The sequence below is a fragment of the Kogia breviceps genome, chromosome 10, assembly GCF_026419965.1.
Source record: "Kogia breviceps isolate mKogBre1 chromosome 10, mKogBre1 haplotype 1, whole genome shotgun sequence".
NCBI classification, from domain to species: domain Eukaryota; kingdom Metazoa; phylum Chordata; class Mammalia; order Artiodactyla; family Physeteridae; genus Kogia; species Kogia breviceps.
Genome location: NC_081319.1, coordinates 46598823 through 46620174, shown reverse-complemented (window position 1 = coordinate 46620174; position 21352 = coordinate 46598823). Strand labels below are relative to the sequence as shown.

The 21352-nt window shown below is 50.6% G+C and overlaps 2 protein-coding genes across 4 annotated transcripts in view; both read right to left on the bottom strand.

Moving 5' to 3' along the window:
* Positions 1–19896, bottom strand: part of SNRK (SNF related kinase) — a 227731-nt gene extending 207835 nt beyond the window's left edge. Inside the window, exon 1 of the mRNA XM_067005634.1 lies at positions 19808–19896. The gene's annotated coding sequence lies outside the window, so the exon portion shown is untranslated. The remainder of the gene's footprint in view (positions 1–19807) is intronic.
* Positions 616–19891, bottom strand: POMGNT2 (protein O-linked mannose N-acetylglucosaminyltransferase 2 (beta 1,4-)). Of its 3 annotated transcripts, XM_067005640.1 has the most exons (3): positions 19808–19889; positions 10851–10973; positions 616–2915 (listed from the first exon to the last, which is right to left on the bottom strand). In XM_067005640.1, the coding sequence occupies exon 3, from the start codon at positions 2808–2810 to the stop codon at positions 1068–1070; it is 1743 nt and encodes a 580-aa protein (XP_066861741.1). In that variant the 5' UTR covers positions 2811–2915; positions 10851–10973; positions 19808–19889; the 3' UTR covers positions 616–1067. The 3 variants fall into 3 exon arrangements, with proteins under 3 accessions (XP_066861741.1, XP_058931906.1, XP_066861743.1); XM_059075923.2 differs by lacking the exon at positions 10851–10973 and having other exon boundaries at positions 19808–19891; XM_067005642.1 differs by lacking the exons at positions 10851–10973; positions 19808–19889 and adding an exon at positions 6373–6444.
* Positions 19897–21352: the final 1456 nt, after the last annotated feature.

Genomic DNA, 21352 nt, shown 5'->3' with positions numbered 1-21352 from the left:
CGGAGCCGAGGCTTCCCTGAGTGCGATAACTCCTATAACCAGGCAGGTTCCTCGTGGGACCCTGGGAACTTACTGGACTATGGGCTGTTTAGAAGATAATGGTTCCTATGGGGCTTCTAAGCCAAAGTGGCCCCCACAACTACCAGTGGGGGTGCCATCTCCTTACCCTTGAGCAATCACTTGGGGAAGAGGGTAATAGAATGGCCCCTGGACTGGTGTGAGGACTCCTCCTGTGGAAGAAGTCACTTGATGCACCCGTGCTGGCTTTCTGAACATCTTGTGTTACGTCCTTCTAAATGACTCTGACGCCGGATGTGTGTAACATAATCTTATGTGTCTGAATGTCTAGTGAAGCCTAAGCAGACTCTGGCAGACACCGATCTTCCTCCCCATAGCCTAGCCCTCTCCCACCTACTTCTAGGTTTTCATCCCACGCAGATGGAAATGGGATACTCGTCCCCCATCAGGATGAAATCCAGCCAGCCTGCCTTGCTTCCCAGGCCTCGATGCCTTCCCCTTTGCCACATCTCCTTGGCTGACAATCCGGATGAAAGGGCATCTAGGTATTGACTATGAGCCCCCCTTCCCACCGTCCAATAAAAGACTTGACCGAGATGTTTATAATCATTTAATCAATGTTCCAAACACATACTTCATGGGGTACAGGTGAATTTCATGATGACGGAAGCTGATGTACCACCCACCCAAACGACCACAATTACTAGCAGTTTCCAGAAACCCGACACCAACCAGAAAGATGCCGCAGGAAACAGCATGATCACTTAGCCAAAGAGGTTCTTTGGGATTCTTACTCTCCTCTTCCTCCTCCCCTCAAGGACCTTCTCCCGGGTATGGATGCTCAGGATGAGAGAAACGGGTGGGCAGGTCCCATCACACCTGTGCAAAGAGGCGCGCTGAGAACCCCACACCTCCGATGCAACAAGATGACCCGAGGCACAGGCCTGCTCAATAAATAAATAATTCCCAGAAGCCACCCCTGGGAGCTGGCGGGCCCAGAGACACCAAGCCTGAGTAGCCACCCTCCCGAGGCCTGGCCGGACCGCTCGCTACGTGTTGCACACCAGCACGTCTGCAAAGGGTCCCTGGAGGGTCTTGTTGAAGATGCAGCGGACCCACACCAGGTAGGTAGTGAAGGGCTTGATGTTCTCGGTGAAGGTGTGGTTCTGCAGGGCCAGGATGTAAGGCACGTAGGTGTTCTCCCCCTGCTCCTGGAGCCACACCTCGTACTTCACCTCCCTCACCTTCAGGTACTTGAGGTTCCACGGGATCTGCCAGGAGACGGTGAGGCGGGCCTCGGAGGCGCCCTGCACTGACGCCTGGCACCGCGCCTCCCGCACCTTGCCGGGGTACAAACTGACCGTCCACTTCTGCTTCCTCGGCCCCGGCCGGCCCTTCACCACGCGCCGTATCGTTTGCATGAGCGACGGGATGTCCACCTTGGTGTCCTGGTAGATTCGGAAGAGCCACTCAGGGTTCCGGCAACAGAGGTGCCGTGGGACCTCCCGGCTTTGCAGGATCCGGGCCTGCTCGGCCCGGTCTAGGTGGGTGATGCCTCCCTGGTCCCAGGGCCTCTCTGGGTGCGTGACCGTGTTCTCCGGCAACGTGTTCCGCCAGGCTACGTACTGGAGGTCCATGCCGGGCAGCGTGGCCAGTGTCTTATAGGGGGTGTAGTGGTCAGGGTTGACGGCGTAGGGAAAGAGCTCCACCACGGCCGCCCCGCGGGGCAGGAAGAGGGCAGTGACCAGCTGGGCCCCATGCATGCTGACTAGCATGGAGGCGTTGCTGACCAGTCGCACCACGTCTGCAAAGGCGTGGTCCTCCAGGGACACCGTCACGGTCTTCATCTGAAACTCCTGGGCCAGTGCCAGCAGCAGCTCTGCCTCATTCAGGATGAGTCTGTTCTGGGTGCGGGTGAAGACCAGGAGGTACTCCTCGCCCAGGGGGCTGCCTGCGTGGCTCACGTTCAGCTTTCCCGTCAGGAACCTGGCAAACTGCCGGATCTCGTTGCCCGAGACGAGGATGTTGGCCTTCGGGCCCTGGGGCTGGACAAAGCCATACTGGTACCAGGTGGTGATCTTGGAGAGGCCCACGAAGGCATGGGAGAAGCACAGCAGCCGGCCCAGGGCCTTCAGCTGCGCCCGCAGGAGGGGCTGCTTGGGGCTGAGCAGCTTGTAGAGGTCAAAGTGGGCACCCTCGTCCCAGCCCTCCATGAAGAAGAGCCGGGCCTCGCGGGCCAGGCCGGGGAACTGCCGCAGGGTGTAGAAGAGGGGCAGCAGGTCGTCGTGGAAGACGTGCATGAGGTTGTCAGGGTTGAAGCGGTTGGCGATGAGGGCCACGTCAGGCACGAACACCGGCTTGGGCATGAAGCGCAGGGCGGCGGCCGGCAGCTCCACGAAGTTGAAGTACTGGGTGTTGTGGTCCTCCACGGTGGACAGGTCGAGCAGGGCCGGCTGGAAGCGCCGGGAGCCCAGGCTGGGCAGCATCACGGAGGCGTTGCCGTGGAAGAAGATGAACTCCTCGGCCTCGCTGGAGTAGCAGAGCCACTTGAAGCGGCAGAGGCGGTCGGTGTGCGTGCGGCCAGTGCACACCATGTGCGTGCCACCCTCCGTCAGGATCTGCAGGGCCTTCGCGTAGTCGATCCGCGCTGAGGGGGCGGGCTCCGGGGCTCGGCTGCCGAGGGCCAGCTCCTCCTCCAGGGAGGCCGCATGCTCGCGCAGCCTCACGTGCTTCCACAGCACGGCTGCCAGCACCGACACCAGGAGGGCGTTGAGCACCGCCGAGAGGTGCATCCTAGCGCCGCAGCGAGGCCCTAGCGAGACGACGGCCCCTGGGAAGCACCTCGGGCCTGGCGGGCTTTACCCATCCCTGCAGGCACCCAGAGGACCAGCAGAGGCCTGCGGGAGGAGAGAAGGAAAAGGAAAAGGTGTCTGCACGGTGTGTCTGGAGTCACCCCAAGCGCCCGCTCTGCGCCAGGCATCACGCTGGGCTCTGCTACGGCACTGGATCCTTGCGTCGTTCTGCACATTTGAAGATAACGGTAGGCTAGACCGTTGTTCAAAAATATTCACTCCCCTCCCTCCCCTGCTGCTTCCATGGGGGAATACACATCCCTGCACCTGGACTTTGGGCTTGGCCACATAACTTGCTTTGGCCAATGAGAGGTTAGCAGACAGAACACATCAGAGGCTTGAAAAGTGCTTGTGTGACTGTCTTTGCCCTCTTTATACTTAGGATGTTGCCATGAGAAGAATGTGTTCAGCCTAACTTCCTGGTCCCAGGAGAAGAGATCTGTGTGTGGAGCACAGCTGCTCCAGCCATGCTCAGTCTGGCTCAGCTGACCCCCAGATTTGTAACTGAGTCCAACCAAGATCATCAGAACCACCGGTCAAACCCAGCCAAGACCAGGCAACACAGAGACATGTGAGCTGAATAAGTGCTTCTTATTGTAGGTCACTGAAATTCTGGGGCTGTTTGTTACGAAGCACTGCTGCAGCAAAAGATAACCAGCAAAGGTATCTGTGACAAGAGGCCTCAGGGAAAATTCCCATTAAGGGCCCGACATTCCTGGTACTGCAAGGTAAGGACTTCACCTTTTACCATGGGCACATATGGGACAGAAGGCCTGTGAGCTCAGTTCCCAGGCTGCACACCAGGACCCCGCATGCCCCTTCTCAGGACACATGGCACACATGCATTGGGGAGATAGGGAACATCTGCTCTTGCTTAAAGCTCCTGTTCGGAAATCACACCTGCTGGTTTTTAGATCTCCATGAAAAGATGGGTAGAAACTTGTCCCCTCAGTGGTCCACTAAGAGAACTGTGTCTGAATATCACCACTGACAATGGTTTTGTATATTGAGGCAAAACCTCCAAAGGGTTAAACTTCCTGTCTCACATACACACACCTATAGGGAGGCCTGGCTGAGCTGGGGGCATTTGCTCCCATTTTTTCCGTGCCACCAGGAAGGGTATCATACCTGCTCTGAGGCTCAGGACTGTTCAAACAATCGAAGAATCTCACCCTCAGCCCTCACAAGAACAGCATGGGTAACACCTGACACCAGCCATGGGGTGACAGAATAGGACAGGGGCAGCTGCCTTCTTAGCTGGCTTTTGACTGTGCCTTCAGTCAGCCCTGTTCATCTCTAGGGCAGGGTCTCCATAAGCCCAGAAACCCTGTAACTGAGAAATCTGTTTAAGCATCAGTCAGCATTTCTCAGTCTTTTCAAACCCATGCACCCACTAATAATACAGAGAAACTCTTTCATGCCTCAAACTGACCTGTAAAGTCCAGCATCCCCTTCCCCCAAGAATCTCTCACACACAAGACTCTCTTCTGCAATATCTGCTCCCCAAGACAACAGGATTTCATCAACTTCTACTTTCTGAAGTTCGTATTTTATATCTATATCTGTAATATGTAAAATAATATTGCTGCATATACTTTTCCAAATATATGTGTCCCCATCTAGAAATTCTCCACCCAGCCTCACCAGCTAAGAACTACTTTGCTATAAGGTTGAACCACGGTAAATTGCTGATAGTTGACAATTTCCGACCAGTGTCCTATGGTCCTGCCACAGGAACCAACTATCCTTACCACTACCATGGTACAGACTACCAAGGCGGCTCGAGAGAGAAAACCTGGTGTACCCAAATAGGGGAGAAGAGACAGATCTCCTTTACAGAACTCCAGTTAATAAATGTAGAAGCAATGATGGAAAAAGAAAATCGCCATTTGGCACACATCACAGCAATAACTGTTTCAGGCAAGATCCACTGATGGATGCTAAAATTAGTGGGTGAAAGTATGATGAGAAACAGGAAATTTGCATAGTCTCCAAGTATCTCCCTATGAGATACATATTAATGACAAAGGTAAAAATAGACATTTTACAGCAGACAAGCTTGGCAGACATTCCCTGAACCAAATAATCAACACTAACATCACCAGGAATAATATACTGACATTGTGTACCCCTTGATATGATGTGCTGAGAAGGGTACCTCATTTCTGGAGACTTCTTACCCAAACTACATAACTTCAATCTATATTTCTAAATGGGGAAAACTTGGTTCTAGTTCCGGTTCTAGCTCTGAATATGGTCTATAGATTAGTTAATAAAGAAAACATTAAACCCAAATTGAAGGACAGTCTACAAAATACCTGACCAGGACTCTTCAAGAGTTAAAGTCATAAAAGACAAGGGAAGACTGAGGAGGTCCCAGATTGGAGGAGAGTAAGGAGATAAGACAACTAAATGCAATGTGGATTCCTGGGCCAGAAAAAGGACATTAGCAGGACAATGGCAGAATCTGAATAAGGTTCATGGTACAGTATCAAGCCTGTGTTAATTTCCTGGTTTTGATACTTATACTGTGGTCATGTAAGATGCTAACATTAGGGGAAGCTGAGTGAAGCGTTTTTTGCAACTTTGATGTAAGTCTCAAATTATTTCAAAATAAAAAGTTATTAAAAAATTAGGTAACTTAAGAAACAAGAGGACATAAGTATTTATAGGTAAAATAACATGTATGTGGTTTGTTCTAAAATACTCCAGCAAAAAAGGCATGGAGAGAGATGGAATAAGACAGTAGGATATTGGTAGTTGAAGAGGATGATGGGGTCTTTTTTTGATCCCTTTTGAGTTTGTTTGACATTTTGCATATGAAAAAATTAAAAAGGAAACAAAGAATCAAACAGATCACTATTACCAAATGACAGAATACTGGATAGTGGATGAGTAATAAATTAATGCTCAGAAAAAATAATAAAATAAAATAAAGCTTTCCCTGGAGAGATGGGAGGCAGGTGGGTGCAGCATGAGCTGATGATGCATGTTTTGCTCTGACCGTAGACAAGAACGGCTTCCAACAGCAGCTAAAGCTAAAACACACACCCGGGAAACATCAGAAAGCAAGACCCCCAGGAAATGAGGAAAGACCCACCTCCAACCTGAGCAGGTATCTGGGCCCCCAGGTACTCACCGCCTCTCTAGTGAGCATTCTGCTACCTGCCCCTTGCCCAGGTGTCCTTGTGGTGAAAGGCAGGCTTGGCAGCAGGTGGGGAGGTGGAGCAGGGGCCACAGGCAGGCAGGAGGACCGGGGGGATGTGTGTGCAGCAGCCAATCCCAGTTAAGTCACTGAGCTTGGGGGCCTTGGGGCAAAGCTTATGGGAACCAGGGAACATGGAGGTAGGGGCCTCGCGGGGCCAACAGACAACTAGGCAGAGACCAGCCTTAGGGCCTGGGGAATGGGAAGGACTGCTTCTAATCAGATGGTAAGTCCTCCATCCACCCCCAGGCCCTGCCGGAATGGTGCTGACAGAAGGCAGGACAAATACGGACTCACCCACATGGACCTCTCATGGACGCTTCAGGCTTTCCAGTTACCCTTCCAAGAGGGAAAATGGGAGAAAAGGTTTGCTGGGGATGGACAGAACATTTCCCTAGAAATAAAGCATGGTGGTTAAAGCATGGGGCCCTGAGGTCAGATTGCCTGGGTTTCTAACTTTACCACTTACGGGCCAAGCGGGCTGCGCCAACATCTGATGGGAACGGTCCTGGTCCCGTAAATCCCCCAATCCCATCCTCCCCACATGAGATGGCCCAGAGGCGTGTTCTGCACTGGCTCCCAGAGCTCCTAACGGATTAAGTGGATTACACAGTTGCCCACAGTGGGAACTGGCCTTCTCCCCCACCCTGTCTCATTTCCCCACTGCCCTGTTCATGTGTATTGCGATCAAGTGCAAATAATCTCCTTGCACTTGAATCCTTGTCTCAGAATCTGCTTCTGGGGGCATGTTAATTAATTAACACAGATATTATTGTATTTTGCCCCTGTGGAGCCAGATGGAAAGCTGCCCTTGTACTCTCCCCTGCGGTGAAAGAGCCAAAGCATGGTAGTGAGAAAGCCAACAAGAACTCAGGCAGTCACTGCTTATTATGAAGTCCTTCCAGCCCGGTCCCCATGGCCCCCTGCTGTGTCTGTCCACACACCCCCCCACCCCCAACTGCACCTGCAGACACCAGAAGAACAGAAAGATCAGGCAGAATCCTCAGGAATGTTTTCAAAAGGTAACAGATGGAGACAAAGAGTACATTAATCAGACCCCTGGCTCTAAAGAAGCCAAGATTCTCCTAAGTCCTGTCTGCTGGCCGAGGAGATACAACTTCTCTGGACCAGGTACCAGGCTGCTGGAAGAGGAGGGCAGTGTCCCTGCTGCCTTCCCCAGTGGAGTCTCATTACGGAGGCAGATTAAGAGCCACACTGGCCAGGGGCAAGGAGGCAAATAAAAGGGACCAACTCAATGGCCTTGGAGACACCTTCTCTGCTTGTGGCACCAAGGGCTGACTACAGAACTGTGTTCTTTGGAAATAAACTTGTTACATGGAAAAGACAGTCCCTCTTGGACTTCTAAGGTGTAGCATCAATAGCTTGGATGGTGTTGTCTTCAGCACACCTACTCCCTGGCCTGGGGGTCCCAGGAGGGGAGAAGCCTGTCACTTATTACGAGCAGACCACTCTTGTCTCAAGTCACCTGTCAAGCCACTCTGTCCCAAAGCCTGGTCTGGAGCAGTGGACCCTCTCCCAGGAGAGGTAAGCGGCAGGGAGACCAGGGGAGGACAGCCATGCTAAGACAGAACAAGGCCTCAAGGCTTACAAAGGGCATGTGCGCAGAGCACCTGTCTTCCAGCAAGGAGGCAAGCTCTGAACAGATCCCCAACCCCTCCTGAGGCCTGGTTCTGTGGCACATGGTAGAAAGCTGTGCCCTTGAGTCGTCCGTGACATAGGTCCTGAGATTCCCTCCTTCATTCTCTTGACAACAGGCTCGGTTAGAGGTGGGCAGGCAGGGCACTGACCTTACGTAACTACCACTATGGCACAGCCAGCAGCCAAGCAGGATGGACGCCAGACACGGCGCTCCCCCCCCACCCCAGGGGTCAGCACTGGCAGGGTATGGGGCAGGGCAGCCTGAACTTCCTGTTGAATCACCCAAAGGAAGATATGTCCATATCTCCATCCATTTCTATCTATATCTATTCATGAACCTGAGTCCAAAGACTTAGGAGAACATGCAGAAAACGGGAGTGAGGCTCTACATCAGCCTAAGCTAGAGTAGGGTATGAGCAAGAGATACAAACATTAAAAAAAAATAATAATAAAGAAAAAAAGACACCCCCGTCTCCAAGGTTCTCCCTGTGGCAGAGGAGACAAGAGGCAGCTGTGAACACCTGACGTGGCACAGCTGTCACAGTGGCAGGGAACACGTTCTTGGGAGCGCTAACGGAGGAAGCATCTTCACTGCTGGGGGTGAGGCCGGGCCCCCACTGCTAGACGCGCTCCTCCTGCGCCACGAATGTCAGAGAGGCCCTCAGTACAGGCGACAAGCTTTCCTTGTCCAGTGAGACCAGCCCAACCCCCCTTCTGATCACTTCCTGGGTCATCCTGATTAGACACTCATTTGGCCTTTGCTTAAAAATCTGTTTCCCACTGGTCTCACCCAAAAGGCTCCCTAAAGGAAGAGCATCGTCAGGTGGATGAGAGAAGAGTCTGCTTAGGAAGCTGGGAACCCTGGCAGCTTTCCCACACCACGGAAGTGCTTTCAGTCTGGGCGAGTGCAGGTGTCAGGACACACACAAGACGGCAGAGGAGGTTTCAAGCCTCCTTCCTAATGGTGGTCACGGTCAAGAATTCTTCCTTGCTCACGCTCACCTTCCTTCAGACTACATGTGAGCTGGCTTTATGATCTTGGCACGTCCGTCCTGCACCACCTTAAGTCTCAGTGGCCTCATCTGTACAATGGGAAGAATAACCTCCTCCGGGTGTTGTAAGAATAAGTGAGCTAAAGCATGTAGAGTATCTAAACAGGCCTCAAAGCACATCAGCTGTCATAATTATATTTCCACTAGGGCTCCTAAAAATCAACAGTGAACGAAAACAGGTACCAAACTGTATAGCCTCAGACCAATTCCCAAAAGGGCTGAACCCCCAACTGCTTTGGGGAGCACCCTCACAATCTCCCAGCTTTGCTCCGTCTTCCTAATGACTTGTTTCCTTCCTCTGGGAAGATGGCCCCATAAATTTAGAAGACACTTCTGCCTGGTCTGAGCAGCCAGTTTTCAGTACAAAATTAACATGCAGAACCCCTGCCACCCTCAACATTTTATGCTGGCAGGGCACTTAAAAACTATTTATGGGGCTTCCCTGGTGGCGCAGTGGTTGAGAATCCGCCTGCCGATGCAGGGGATACGGGTTCGCGCCCCGGTCCGGGAAGATCCCACATGCCGCGGAGCGGCTGGGCCCGTGAGCCATGGCCGCTGGGCCTGCGCATCCGGAGCCTGTGCCCCGCAACGGGAGAGGCCACAACAGTGAGAGGCCCGCATACCACAAAAAAAAAAAAAAAAAAACTATTTATGCATTTCCTCATTTAATCGGAAAACCAACATCTAAGTGGCTAGCAAAGCACCGGTAACATTTTCCCCATCTCACAGATCAGGACACAGAGGTGAGGAGAAGCTAAGTAATGTGTCCCAAGGCCCTCGGCTTGCATGGAACGGCGTCAGGATTTGAACACGGACCGCGTAAGCACTGTCTACGCTAACAGCCCAGGCACCCCTGGGACCTCATCTTCTCTGCATTCAGGGCAAAGAGGTCCCGGGGACTCAAATGTCACCACGTCTGTTTTTCTCTGCTTCCTCTACCTTGGGCTCCACATTTAGGACCCAATGGATATGGGGCACAAAGAGCTTACTGGCTCAGCCAGGACAAAGAATGATAGAGCAAGAATGTTTTTCAATGGTATATTTTTATTTTTTTTAATTTTATTATTTTTTTATTTTTTGCGTTACGCGGGCCTCTCACTGCTGCGGCCTCTCCCGTAGCGGAGCACAGGCTCCGGACGCGCAGGCCCAGCGGCCATGGCTCACGGGTCCAGCCGCTCCGCGGCATGTGGGATCCGCCCGGACTGGGGCACGAACCCGCGTCCTCTGCATCGGCAGGCGGACTCTCAACCACTGCGCCACCAGGGAAGCCCTTCAATGGTATATTTTTAGTGTTAAAATATTTTCATCAGAAATGTACTCTACTTAAGATTGGTACATATAAGATGTTTATCTAGCTAGTGTTTCTTTAATTTTGCTGACAAGTCAATAAATAGAAGAATGGGTTCAAGCTAAAAGTAATAATAATAATAATATTTTTCAAAAGAAAGGGGAAAAAAGAAATAAGGGATTAAAAACATGCTTAAAACAGCCCTCTAGAAACTGAGGCAGATAGAGGATACTGCCAATTCATCCCCCCAAAACTGCTTTACTCAGCTCGTAGACCAGATACCTACTGTCAGATTCCCACAGATGGCAAATCCTCCTTTCCAGGATCCCACGTATCTTACTGTGTCTTACCTGCAGACACAGTAAGAGCCGGGCAGTAGGAGGAGCCACCACTGTGGAGGCTCCCATCCGAGGCTGCTCATCCAGCACTGGGTGCAGGCTCCACTCCTGAGGGGCCCTGCCCGGCTCCAGACACAGGCACAGAAAAGCCATTCACAAGGGCCCTGGCATCTGATAAGGAGTAAAAGCCCCAGGAATTCTAGGCCTAGAGCGGGGGGTACAGACTCACATGCTTACTAAGGCCAAGAGCCAATGGGGAAAGTGAAGCCAGGAGCGAGCAGTGTGAACCGGAGACCAAACGCCCAGGTTAAAGTTCAAGCTGATGAGGGCCTGGCAGGAAAGTGGCCCGGGGGTACCCACTAGTATTAGTCTGCTCCGGCTGCCATAACCAAGTACTACAGACTGGGTGACTTAAGCAACAGAAATTTATTTTCTCACAGTAGTGGAGGCTAGAAGTCCCAGATCAAGGTGTCGACAGGTTTGGTTTCTCCTGAGGCCTCTCTCCATGGCTCGCAGACGGCCACCTTCTCACTGTGTGCTCACACGACCTCTTTGTGTGTGCTGCAGGGAAAGAGATCTCTAGTCTCTCTGTTTCTTGTTATTAGGACACCAGTCCTATTGGATCAGGGCCCCACCCTTATGATCTCACTTAACTTTAATTACCTCTTTAAAAGTCCTTTCTCTAAATATAGTCACATTGGGGTTTAGGACTTCCACCATGAATTCGCAAGGACACAATTCAGTCTGTAACGCTACCCTTCTGGTTTTTCCAGAGAAGCCAGAGATCCATTTAAAAATGTGAAATGTCCTAATCTGTAATTTCTGGCAACTATTCAACTTGAGTGAAGATGACAGGTAGGCCCAAGGGCTGGGGCTGCTGGCCTTATTGTTGCTGGTACAATGGGACCAAGGATGTAAGCTCTGGTCTAAAGGGAAGCCCTCACCTGCTGGCCTCAGCAGCTGCACTGGGTTGCCAACTGCCAGGACCAGCCGCTGTTCACTGGCCACTCCCCCAGGAGCAGGGCTGTGGGGCTGGGGGGAGCTGAGACTGCCAGCACCTGCCAGACCCAGGCTCAGAAGACCAGCAGCACCCACAGCAAGATGTGGGGTGGCAACAGCGCCTGCAGAAGATTTTATATTAAGAGTATAACAATCTTACTTTTAAGGGTTGTTCATACTCCTGACTGAAAATCATAGAATTCTTATTTTGTCATTTATGGAAAAAAAATGCTTTTATCCCAAATGCAGCCTGAATTACTAGTGCTGAATTATGGAAGCTTTCTGTCCGGCACTGATGTGTCTCACGCGTTGTGAGTTAGGAAAAGCAAACAAGTTCCAATAACTCAAACACCCTCAGAATGATCTCTCCCCCTGATCCCTCCCCCTCCTATTTATTGTTACCAGAAGCAGTGTGTAGAACTGGTACTCCTAACATCATGCTCCTATGGGCTCCAAAGTTAGATCTCCATCCAATGCTATTGACAAACCCGAAGAAACACTGACAAGACATCAGGTTTTCTGCCAAAAGCATTTACCCTTTGGCAAAATGTTGACAGCCTCTGAGTACTCCTTGTAAAACCTAACATTTAATTGACCAGGCATATTTAACATTCAATTAAGAGTTCACATGCTTAGACTAAAAACTTAACATAGATAATAACTCCTTGCTTTAGTATAACGGGCAAAGCAAGGCAAAGCTGCAGACACTAATCCTGGGTCAAGCTAAAGATAGTGACTCTACTTCCTTATCAGTTAAAGAGGACGGAACTCCTTGGCGGGGGGTGGGGGGCACAGAGGAGCAAGAGAGTTCCAGTCTGTGTGACTCTGGTATGATACGCGGTGGCAGGCTTTGCTGAAGACAGCCAGGGCTCCACGGCACTCAGCACAGGCAGGACAGCTAAACAGACGGACGTGAGCCCAGCCTACCACCGACGCGGAAACCCTCGCTCGCACAGCCTGCTGTGTCACCACCTAGCTTTTGCTTGGCACCCATGGGTCACTTGCAAGTTAGAGCTGCCCGTGTTGGCCCTTTCTGGCAAAACAGAAAAGCACTACTACACACCAATGTGATCAAGAACAGAGATGCAAGAGAGAACAGAATCGTGTGAGTCTCTGCTGTGATGCTCACCCAGGTGACACAGAACACGCCCGCATCAGGTTTTCTACTGAAACTGCAAATTCAAATAAAAACAATTCTTACAGGAAATGCACAGTCTCCAATGTGTACACAGATCCATTTGGGCCCTCAGGTCCAATGTGAGAAGGCTGAATTCATCAAGGGGTCAGAAGGCCACTCACTACAAGAGGCACAAAACATTCGCAAAGAAGAACGAAGAAGTGTGCCTGACAGGAAATGGTGCTGGTGGGGCCTGAGGCCACCCACGGAAGCTACCTGAAGGGTGAGGGAGTTCTGAGCAAGGTTTTGGAGGTGTTTTGGTGGTCTGGGGGCTAAGATGAGTATCCCTGTTAGGTGTCCACACGTCCCTGCAGACACTGACTGCTACAAACCTCCAGCCACAGCAGACATTACTGTTCTCACATCTGCCCACCAAGAAAGTCACGAGGCCACCAAGGCAGAGGTTCCTCTCCCATCCCAGGGCAGTGACGGCCAGGCCCGAAGTCATGCACAGCTTAAAGGGCACTGTCTTTATAAGACAGTGGGGCGCTCAGGCTGCAGGGCAAGTGTGGCCAGTGCCAGGAGAAGGCAGAGCGTGAAGCTGCCAGGAGACCTGTGTTTCACCAGTGGAGCCCCTCGGGCTCAGGTGACCACTGGCGAAGCCCTCTGCAGGGGGAAGCCGTATGGTGTCCAGGTCACAGCAGTCCCTGCCGAAAACCCAGGGAGCCTGGAGCCCAGCATTAGTGAGTGGAGGGAGGTGACAGGCCTCGGCTTGGGTTTTCCTTTGGCCTCATCACCAAGGTGTCACCCTCAACTCCTCCCTTTCATCACCACCATCAGCACCACCAACTCCACCACCTCCTTCATCATCATATCACAGGGCCAACATCCACTGGCCAGTCACTAGGTGCCAGGGTCTCCAATTTACATGATGATCGTCATGTTATAGATGGTAGAACCAAAGGGCAAAGACGTTAGAAACCTGCCCAAGGTCACCCAGGAAGCAGCACTGAGACTCTAACGCAGTCAGGGTGGCTACAGGGTCTGTCATTTCTGTTATCTGGAAATAATCCCAGACTTACAAAAAGTTGTAGGTATAATACAAAGAGCTCTCCTACATCCTTACCCAGATCCAACAACTGCTAATTTGACACATTCGTTTTACCATTCTCTCTTTCTCTTTTTCTGAACTGTTTAAAAATAAGCTGGAGGGACTTCCCTGGTGGTGCAGTGGTTGAGAATCCACCTGCCAATGCAGGGGACACGGGTTCGAGCCCTGGTCCGAGAATATCCCACATGCCGCGGAGCAACTAAACCCATGCTCCACAACTACTGAGCCTGCGCTCTAGAGCCCGCGAGCCACAACTACTGAAGCCCACGCACCTAGAGCCCATGCTCCCAGCAAGAGGAGCCACCAAAATGAGAAGCCTGCGCAACACAACAAGGAGTAGCCCCTGCTCACCGCAACCAGAGAAAAGCCCACGTGCAGCAACAAAGACCCAATGCAGCCAAAAAAATAAAATAAAATAAATAAATTTATTTAAAAAAAGAAAAGAGGCGCCACTGCGATGAGAAGCCCGCACACGGCCAAGAAGAGTAGCCCCCACTCGCCACAACTAGAGAAAAACCCACACGCAACAACAAAGACCCAACGCAGCCAAAAAATTTTTTAAATGAGCTGAAGATGTCTTGCCCCTTTAACCCCTAACACTACAGCATCTATTTCCTAAGAATGAGAACATTCTCTCATGTCATGCAAAATCGGGAAATTAATATTGATATGATACTGTTATGAATCCGTGGTCTCTATTCTGTGGTGCAGAATCCAAACCAGGATGAAGCCTGGCGGCCAGGTGGCATGTCTCTCTAGTCTCCCCTATTTGGGGCAGCTTCTGTGTCTTTCCTTCCCTTTTATGACCTTGACAATTTTTAATAGAGTCAGATATTTTCTAGTATGTCCCTCAATTTGGGCTTGTCAGCTGTTTCCTCATGATTAGACTGAGGATATGACCTCTGTCAGGAATCAGAGTCTACGTGCTTAATTGTTAATATGAGACTATTCCATGTGAGTCCTTCTGGGAAATGTCCAATGGGGCAGCCAGGATCAGGAAGGATCCAGAAACCCCATCCTGTGTAGGATGCTCAAAGGAGTAGGGCCCCTTCCTTGCGGAAGAGAAGCCCCTGGACCCTGGGCATTCTTCAAACACCTGAGGGGCTGTGCAGCAAGGGTGAGGCTGCCCTCTCTAACAGAGTGGACACGTGCATGACGATGACATGTGCACCTAGCACGTTGGTGTGGGTCGCTCCAGGGCACTAAAGTAAGGCCTGCAGGGGCAGTCACAGGGAGGGGACTCCAGCGTGGGAGGCAGGAAGAGGCTTCTCTAAGGGTTAGAGCTGTTCTAACATTGAGGGATCAGCTGCTTTGTAAGGCAGTGAGCCTCTCCCTTGCTGGGCAGTGGTCCAGTAAACCGAGGTCAACCTGTGAGGTTGGCGGGGGCTGGACATGGGGTCCCCCAAAGCAGTATCAGCATCACCTGGGATATGAGAAATGCAGAATCTGGGGCCCCCTCCAGACCTGCTGAACCAGAATCTCTGAAGGGTGATTCAGGAACCTGTGTTTTTTTAAAAAGCTTCCAGGTGACTCTAGTGTATGCTCAATTTTAAGAAGACCTCCTCTGAGGTTTTTCTAACACTCCACAATTCTGCAATTCCCTGCTTCTAAATACCCAGCAGGGCATTTCTGTCCAACCCAGGGTAAACAACCAAGGACAACTCTCCCCTTCAATAAAGGCTAGTAAATCCTGTTCCCAGCCTCTGCTAAGACAATGCATAAGCCTATGTTCTCGGGCACACTAAGAAGGCTGCCACACTCTACGCCCCTTTTGAGAAAAGGTTCCCCAACTGACACCTTCCCACACAAGCTGCATCACTTATAATACTGAAGTGGCAAAAAACCGGCCCAGGTCTCTAGGCCACAGCTAAATGGATGTGAGTGGAGCCTGGGTCTAAAGCGCCACTGGTGGGAGACCCTGAAGAGGTCAGATCCAGTGGTGGTGCTTGTATCAGATGTCCACACCCGCAGGCCGGCAGACAGAAGGTAGGTCTCCTGAGAAATGAACTCCTGAACAGAGCAAGGCTGGACTGCTTCTCTGGTTCCTTACAGTGGCCACTGTACATCCCTCTTGGAAGCTCTGGGACCCACCATAATGTTGGTAACTCCTGAAGCCCCCCGCAGGATGTGCCATGATTCCTGTCACAAACTGCCCACTACGGAAGGAACCTGACATGTGTCTCGTCACTGGGTGTGTCTACAACAACCGGACCCAAGGGTCTGTATTGGGGACAACAGTAATAGTGACAGTACAGCAGACCAGGTCCCCAACCCCTCCCTGAAGCCTGGCCCAGGGCTGAGTACCCACTGCCCAGCCAGGAAGGGGCCCTCTGTTAAGCTTTTAAAAGTGGAGAAAGGAGACAACTCTTAGCATTAAGACTGTACCGATGCTCATCACCACTGGCAGAGTAAAAGGTGTGATTCCCTGATAGACCCTGGGCCCTGAGTATGTACCCAGGGGAGCCAGACAACATGGAAGGATCGATAGCTCTTCTGAACAGGTCAGGAAAAGAGGATGCGGGCCTCTGGGCAGGGGGTGGACATTAATGCTACCACCATCTTACTCTACTGAGCACCTACTATGTGCTACGCTCTGTTCTAAGCCCTTTCTCTGACCCTTTTCACTTAAGCCTCACAATGCAGGTACTCGTATTATCTCCATTTTCTTTTAATATGAAAAACTAAAGCTTCGTGGGGTTAAGTACTTTTCTCTAGGTCCTGCAGCTCAAGCAGGAGCACCAGAATTCAAACCTGTGTCTGACTCCAGGGTCCACAGTGCTTCAGACTCAGAGGTACAGTTGGTGATGGAGAAGCAGGGTAGACCTCAGAGCAACGAGCTTTTACCACTCAAGGGCAGAGCAGGTGTGGATGCTCTGGAAATGCAGACCCACAGGCCCTCAACTGTAACTTAGCAACCAAGGCTTCTCTTGTGTAACTACACCCCACCCGGCCAGGCAAAGAGATTCCCGGAGGTGGCAGGTGGCTCAGGGAGCTGCGGCCATTCTCTCAGCCCAAGGAAGGTTTGGAGAGCACAGTGGGGTGACAATTATCCCACCTGCCCCGGTGCTGTGCTGACAGGGTTAATCCACCAATTTAGAATGACCACCACCGCTTGTTAGAGCTAAAAGAGCCCTTAGAAATGATTTGCTCCAACTCTTTATTTTATAAAAGGTCTTGAGAGGATGTGGGAACTCTCACAGGCAGCCGAGATGAAATGAGGAGGGTGCTGGCTCTCCTCACATCCACAGCTCACAGGCGAACCCCCTCCCCAAAGCAGACACCGGGCCCAGAAGAAGTACATGGCTCCAGGACTCTTCCCAGCCCCTAGACAAGATCATTTATTCTCAAAACCAGGCTTCTGGGTCTCACCCAGATTACCGCCTTCCCCAGCCTTGTGGTCCAGTGGTGAGAGCCTCTGGGGGCCACAGGGCTCATTTTAGCTGCCTCTTCCTAAGGCTTCACCCTCCAGCCTCAGCTAACCTTAGACATGGAGAGGAAGCACGCTCAGCCAGGCTGCAGGATCCTGCCTCTTCTCCAAGCGGTCCAAGACCCCCTGCTGTAACACTGGAGGCTGCCCCAGGTCACAGGTAGACTTTGAGAAATGTAAAGACCCCGGGCAGCAGAGGAAGGGAATTAAATGGCACCAGTTCTGCAGCTGAGATTCCAGGATATGAGCTCTGGTCCTGACACTTAGCAGCTGCGTAACTGTAGACCAATTCTTCTCTATTTTTATTTTTTTGACACACAAAAAGGTGTACATGATTAATGTATATGACATGATAAGTGTGGAGATAAGTATATACCCATGAAACCATCACCATAATTTATGCCATAACCTATCCATCACCTCAGAAAGTTTCCTCTGCCCTCTTATTTATTATTTTTTTGTGATAAGAACACTTAACATAAGCTCTACCCTCACAGCAAAATCTGAAGTATATGATACAGTACTGTTAACATAGGCTCTATGCTGTACAGTAGATCTCTAGGGCTTGGTCATCTTGTCTATATGAAACTTTACACCCTTTGACTAATATCTTCCCATTCCCCACCCCACCCCCAATCTGTGGCAACCACCATTCCACACTCTGCTTCCATGAGTCTGACTATTTTAAATTTATCCTTTAAGTGATATCATGTAGTATTTGTCCTGTGTCTGCCTGGGCCAATTCTTAACCCCTGCAAGCCTCCATTTCCAGGGCTGAAAAAAGACACAATTATACCTACTTCACCGGGTGGTTTTGTGAATTCAAAGAGACAACTCAGGCAAAGCACAGTGCCTGACAATTATTTTTATAGAATTACTATTAATCATAATAATACTCTAACTCCCATTCACTGGCCCTTAGTCTAGGCCAGGAACAATGCTAAGTGCTTGACATGAATTATCTCATTTGTTCCCTCTTACAAATCTAAAACAGGTGTTACCAATTTCATTCCACGTTTGAGGAAGTATGCTCAGAATCGTTAAGTGAATTGTCCAATGATGCACAGCTATTAAGTGGTGAGGCTGGGATTCGAACCCAATTTTGACTTCAAAGCCTACGATGACATTTGTGGTCTCTGCCTTTCGTGTTCATGATCTTACCCAATTAAAAAACCTATCAGGTGATAAGCAGGTCCTGGGGGAGAGTATCCACTGACAACCAACTGAGAGTAATGAGGACCCTTGGGGACTGGAGCATTTGGTAATTTAATTTTCTGGTTAGCTCAGTATTCACTAGAAGCCTGTGTTTACTGCTAAATATCTTCTAAAGCAAGGATCAGAGGCAAGAACTTGCCAACCAGAAGGTCAGTCTGAAAGACACTCTGACACCTGCCACATCAAGGCCACCGGAATGCTCACATGCCACAGTGTGGGGGGGCCACACTCACCATCACCAGAAACCCATCCTCCCCTTTGCTGAGGATCTCCACTCTGCTGCTTCTCGCCACCAACCCCACCCCGCCCAGGGGCCCAAGACTCAGGAACTGATGTGCTGTTCATCCCCAGGGAGGAGAGGACCTGTGCTCTTTCCTGGCTCTGCCACCCAGTGGGACTCAGATTTCTCATTTGTAATGTGAAAGGATGAGCTGAAGATCTCCAAGATCCATGAGAGTCAGAGGGTGCAGGCTAGTGCCAGTGAGACGGACCTGGGTTCCAATCTCACCTCTAACATCGTCTGCTGTTAGCAACCATAAGTGCTAACATTTGCTGCACATTCACTGTACACCAGACACTGGGCTTCGGATTTGTGCAGCATGATTTCATTTAATCCTCACAGCAACCCCGTGATGAAGGTACTTTTATTTCCATAAAGGAAACAGAGGCTCAGAGAGGATAAGTGACTTGCTCAAGGACACACAGTTAGTAAATAAGGGCCAGGATTTGAATGCCCAGCACATGTAACACTAAACATTTGGTGAATGCACCCTGTTCTGTCTGTGCTCTTAGCCACCAAGTCCTATCAAGTTCACCCCATAACCAATTCCATTCCCTTCTCCCTTCCCCCAAAAGTAGGTTCTGAGGCTTGGTTGGCATAAAGTAAGCCAACCCTAGCCGCCCACCACCAGGTGCAGGACTCTGGCCTGAGGACCCTAGACCTTAGCAGAGGATTTCCATCAGTGACCGGGAAACGTGTTCCTACACACGATAGGGCTGGGAGTCCATCAGGTCCCTCCTTCAGAGGCTACCCCAGCACTGTCAAGCAGGCCGTGGCAGGCTCTCATCACTAGACACACAGTAGGCACCCTATGGAGCCCCAAGGAGCCCAGAGATCAGTTGTGGTTTGCCCAGGTACTGTCTTCAAAGGGAGCTCAGGAGGCCCTGGCCCCCTCCATGCCCCTTGCCTGGCTCCCCGCCACCCGCGCCTCATGCGCACCATCTCCCCAGCAAAAGGGCGTGGGCACCCGCTGCCAGTGCCAATCCCGAGCTGAGGGCTTCAGCTGACACGCCAGGGCCCGCGGCACCGGGACCCCGAGGGTCCACCTCCCCTCACCCTCGCCTACCTCCCGCACCTCCTTCAGCCCCATCACACTTCACTCCTCCGATCTGCAAATTCCCCTCGGCTCCTCTCCACCCCAGCGCTCCTGTCGTTCCCACCCGAGGAAGGTCAGGGGGCCGCTCCCTCAATTCCAAACCCAGCCGGGTGGCGGAACCCTCGCCCGCCGCGAGGGCGCGCATCTCACCTGCACCCCGCAGCCGGGATCCGCGAGGCTGAAGCTTCCAGGCCGGCCCTCCGAGGAGCTGGCTTTGGCCGAACCCGCCCCCGCCGCCCGCTCTGAGCCGTGGAAGTCCAGGCAGGGGGTGCAGGCTCCGCCGCGCCGTCTGGTCAGCCGCCGCGGGGCTCGCAGGTAGCCTCCGTGCGCCTGCCCAGCAGGCGAGTCCGCGCGTCACCTGTGCACGTGCGCAGGCTCTCGAGTTCAGCCTCCTGAGCCCGAGGCCAGACCCACCTCCTTGGCTCGCGGAATTCTGGGAATTGCAGTTTGCGTCCGGTGACAGCCCGCTCCTTCAACCCGCGGAATCCTGGGAGTTGTAGTTTGCTCCTCGAGGGGCGGTTTTTGCTTGGTGTAAAGTTTATACCATCATGGGAGGCCTGATAATAAACTTAAATGCAAGTTAAACAAACAAGCAGATGTAATTTATTAAATCAAAGTAATTAATACTTTCACATGCTTTAAAAAAATATATAATACTACTGTGGACTTACGTACAAAAGCACCATTCCTCTGCTCCAATCCCCCAGCCCCGCTCTATCCCACCAGGACCGACCTGCTCCTTAAAGGCAACATTCCCAAGTCTTATGGCTGCTGCATCTGGCATTTACTGCCGACTGTCGATATATATATATATCGACATATATATCGATATATATATCTCCCTACTTCTTCATTTATGAATTTTAGACCTCTTGACTTTTTGCTAGTATAAATGAAAATTTTATTCATTTAGATGTGTACCAACTATGACTACCTGCATCTCCACTGATCTATGAGATAACACTTCTGTCTCTCGAATTGGGAAAACCCTGTATTTCATTTATAATTATTTTAAATGAAAACGCCCAAGTGGTGAGGCAGTAAAAGTTCGTAAATTTATGCAGGGCAATTTGACAATACAGTCAAAAGCCTTTAAAAACATACAGACCTCTAACCAAGAAATTCTAATAAATGTAGATGAGTGCAAAGGCTGAACAGTGTTGTTTATAATGATAATAAGTTATAAGGCTGGAGTGGCTATATTAATTTCAAAGTAGAATCAAGAGCAAGGAAAATCATCAGGGATAAGAAGGGATATTATGTAATGACAAAAGTGTCAATTCACCAACAAGACATAATAATCCTAAATGTGAATGTACCTGACAACAGAGCCTCAAAATAAGAATCAAATACTGATGGAACTAAAAGTAGAAATAGACAAACCTGTAATTACAGTTGGAGACTTCAACAACCTTCTCTCAACAACTGATAGAACAACTAAGCAAATAGTCACCAAGGATACAGAAAAGCTCAACAACACCAAAAACCAACAGGATCTAATTGACATTACATAACACTTCATTAAACAACAAAAGAACACACATTTTTTCAAACACCCACAGAATATATATTAAAATAAACTCTATCCTGGACCATAAATATAAAAATTAGCAAAAGACATTAATAGACATTTTACTGAACATATACATGGCAAATAAATACATGAAAAATGAAAAGATGCTCAATATCACTAGC

Excerpts from the sequence above, each read along its gene's own strand:
- POMGNT2 (XM_059075923.2), bottom strand. The coding sequence starts at position 2,810 with ATGCACCTCTCGGCGGTGCTCAACGCCCTCCTGGTGTCGGTGCTGGCA.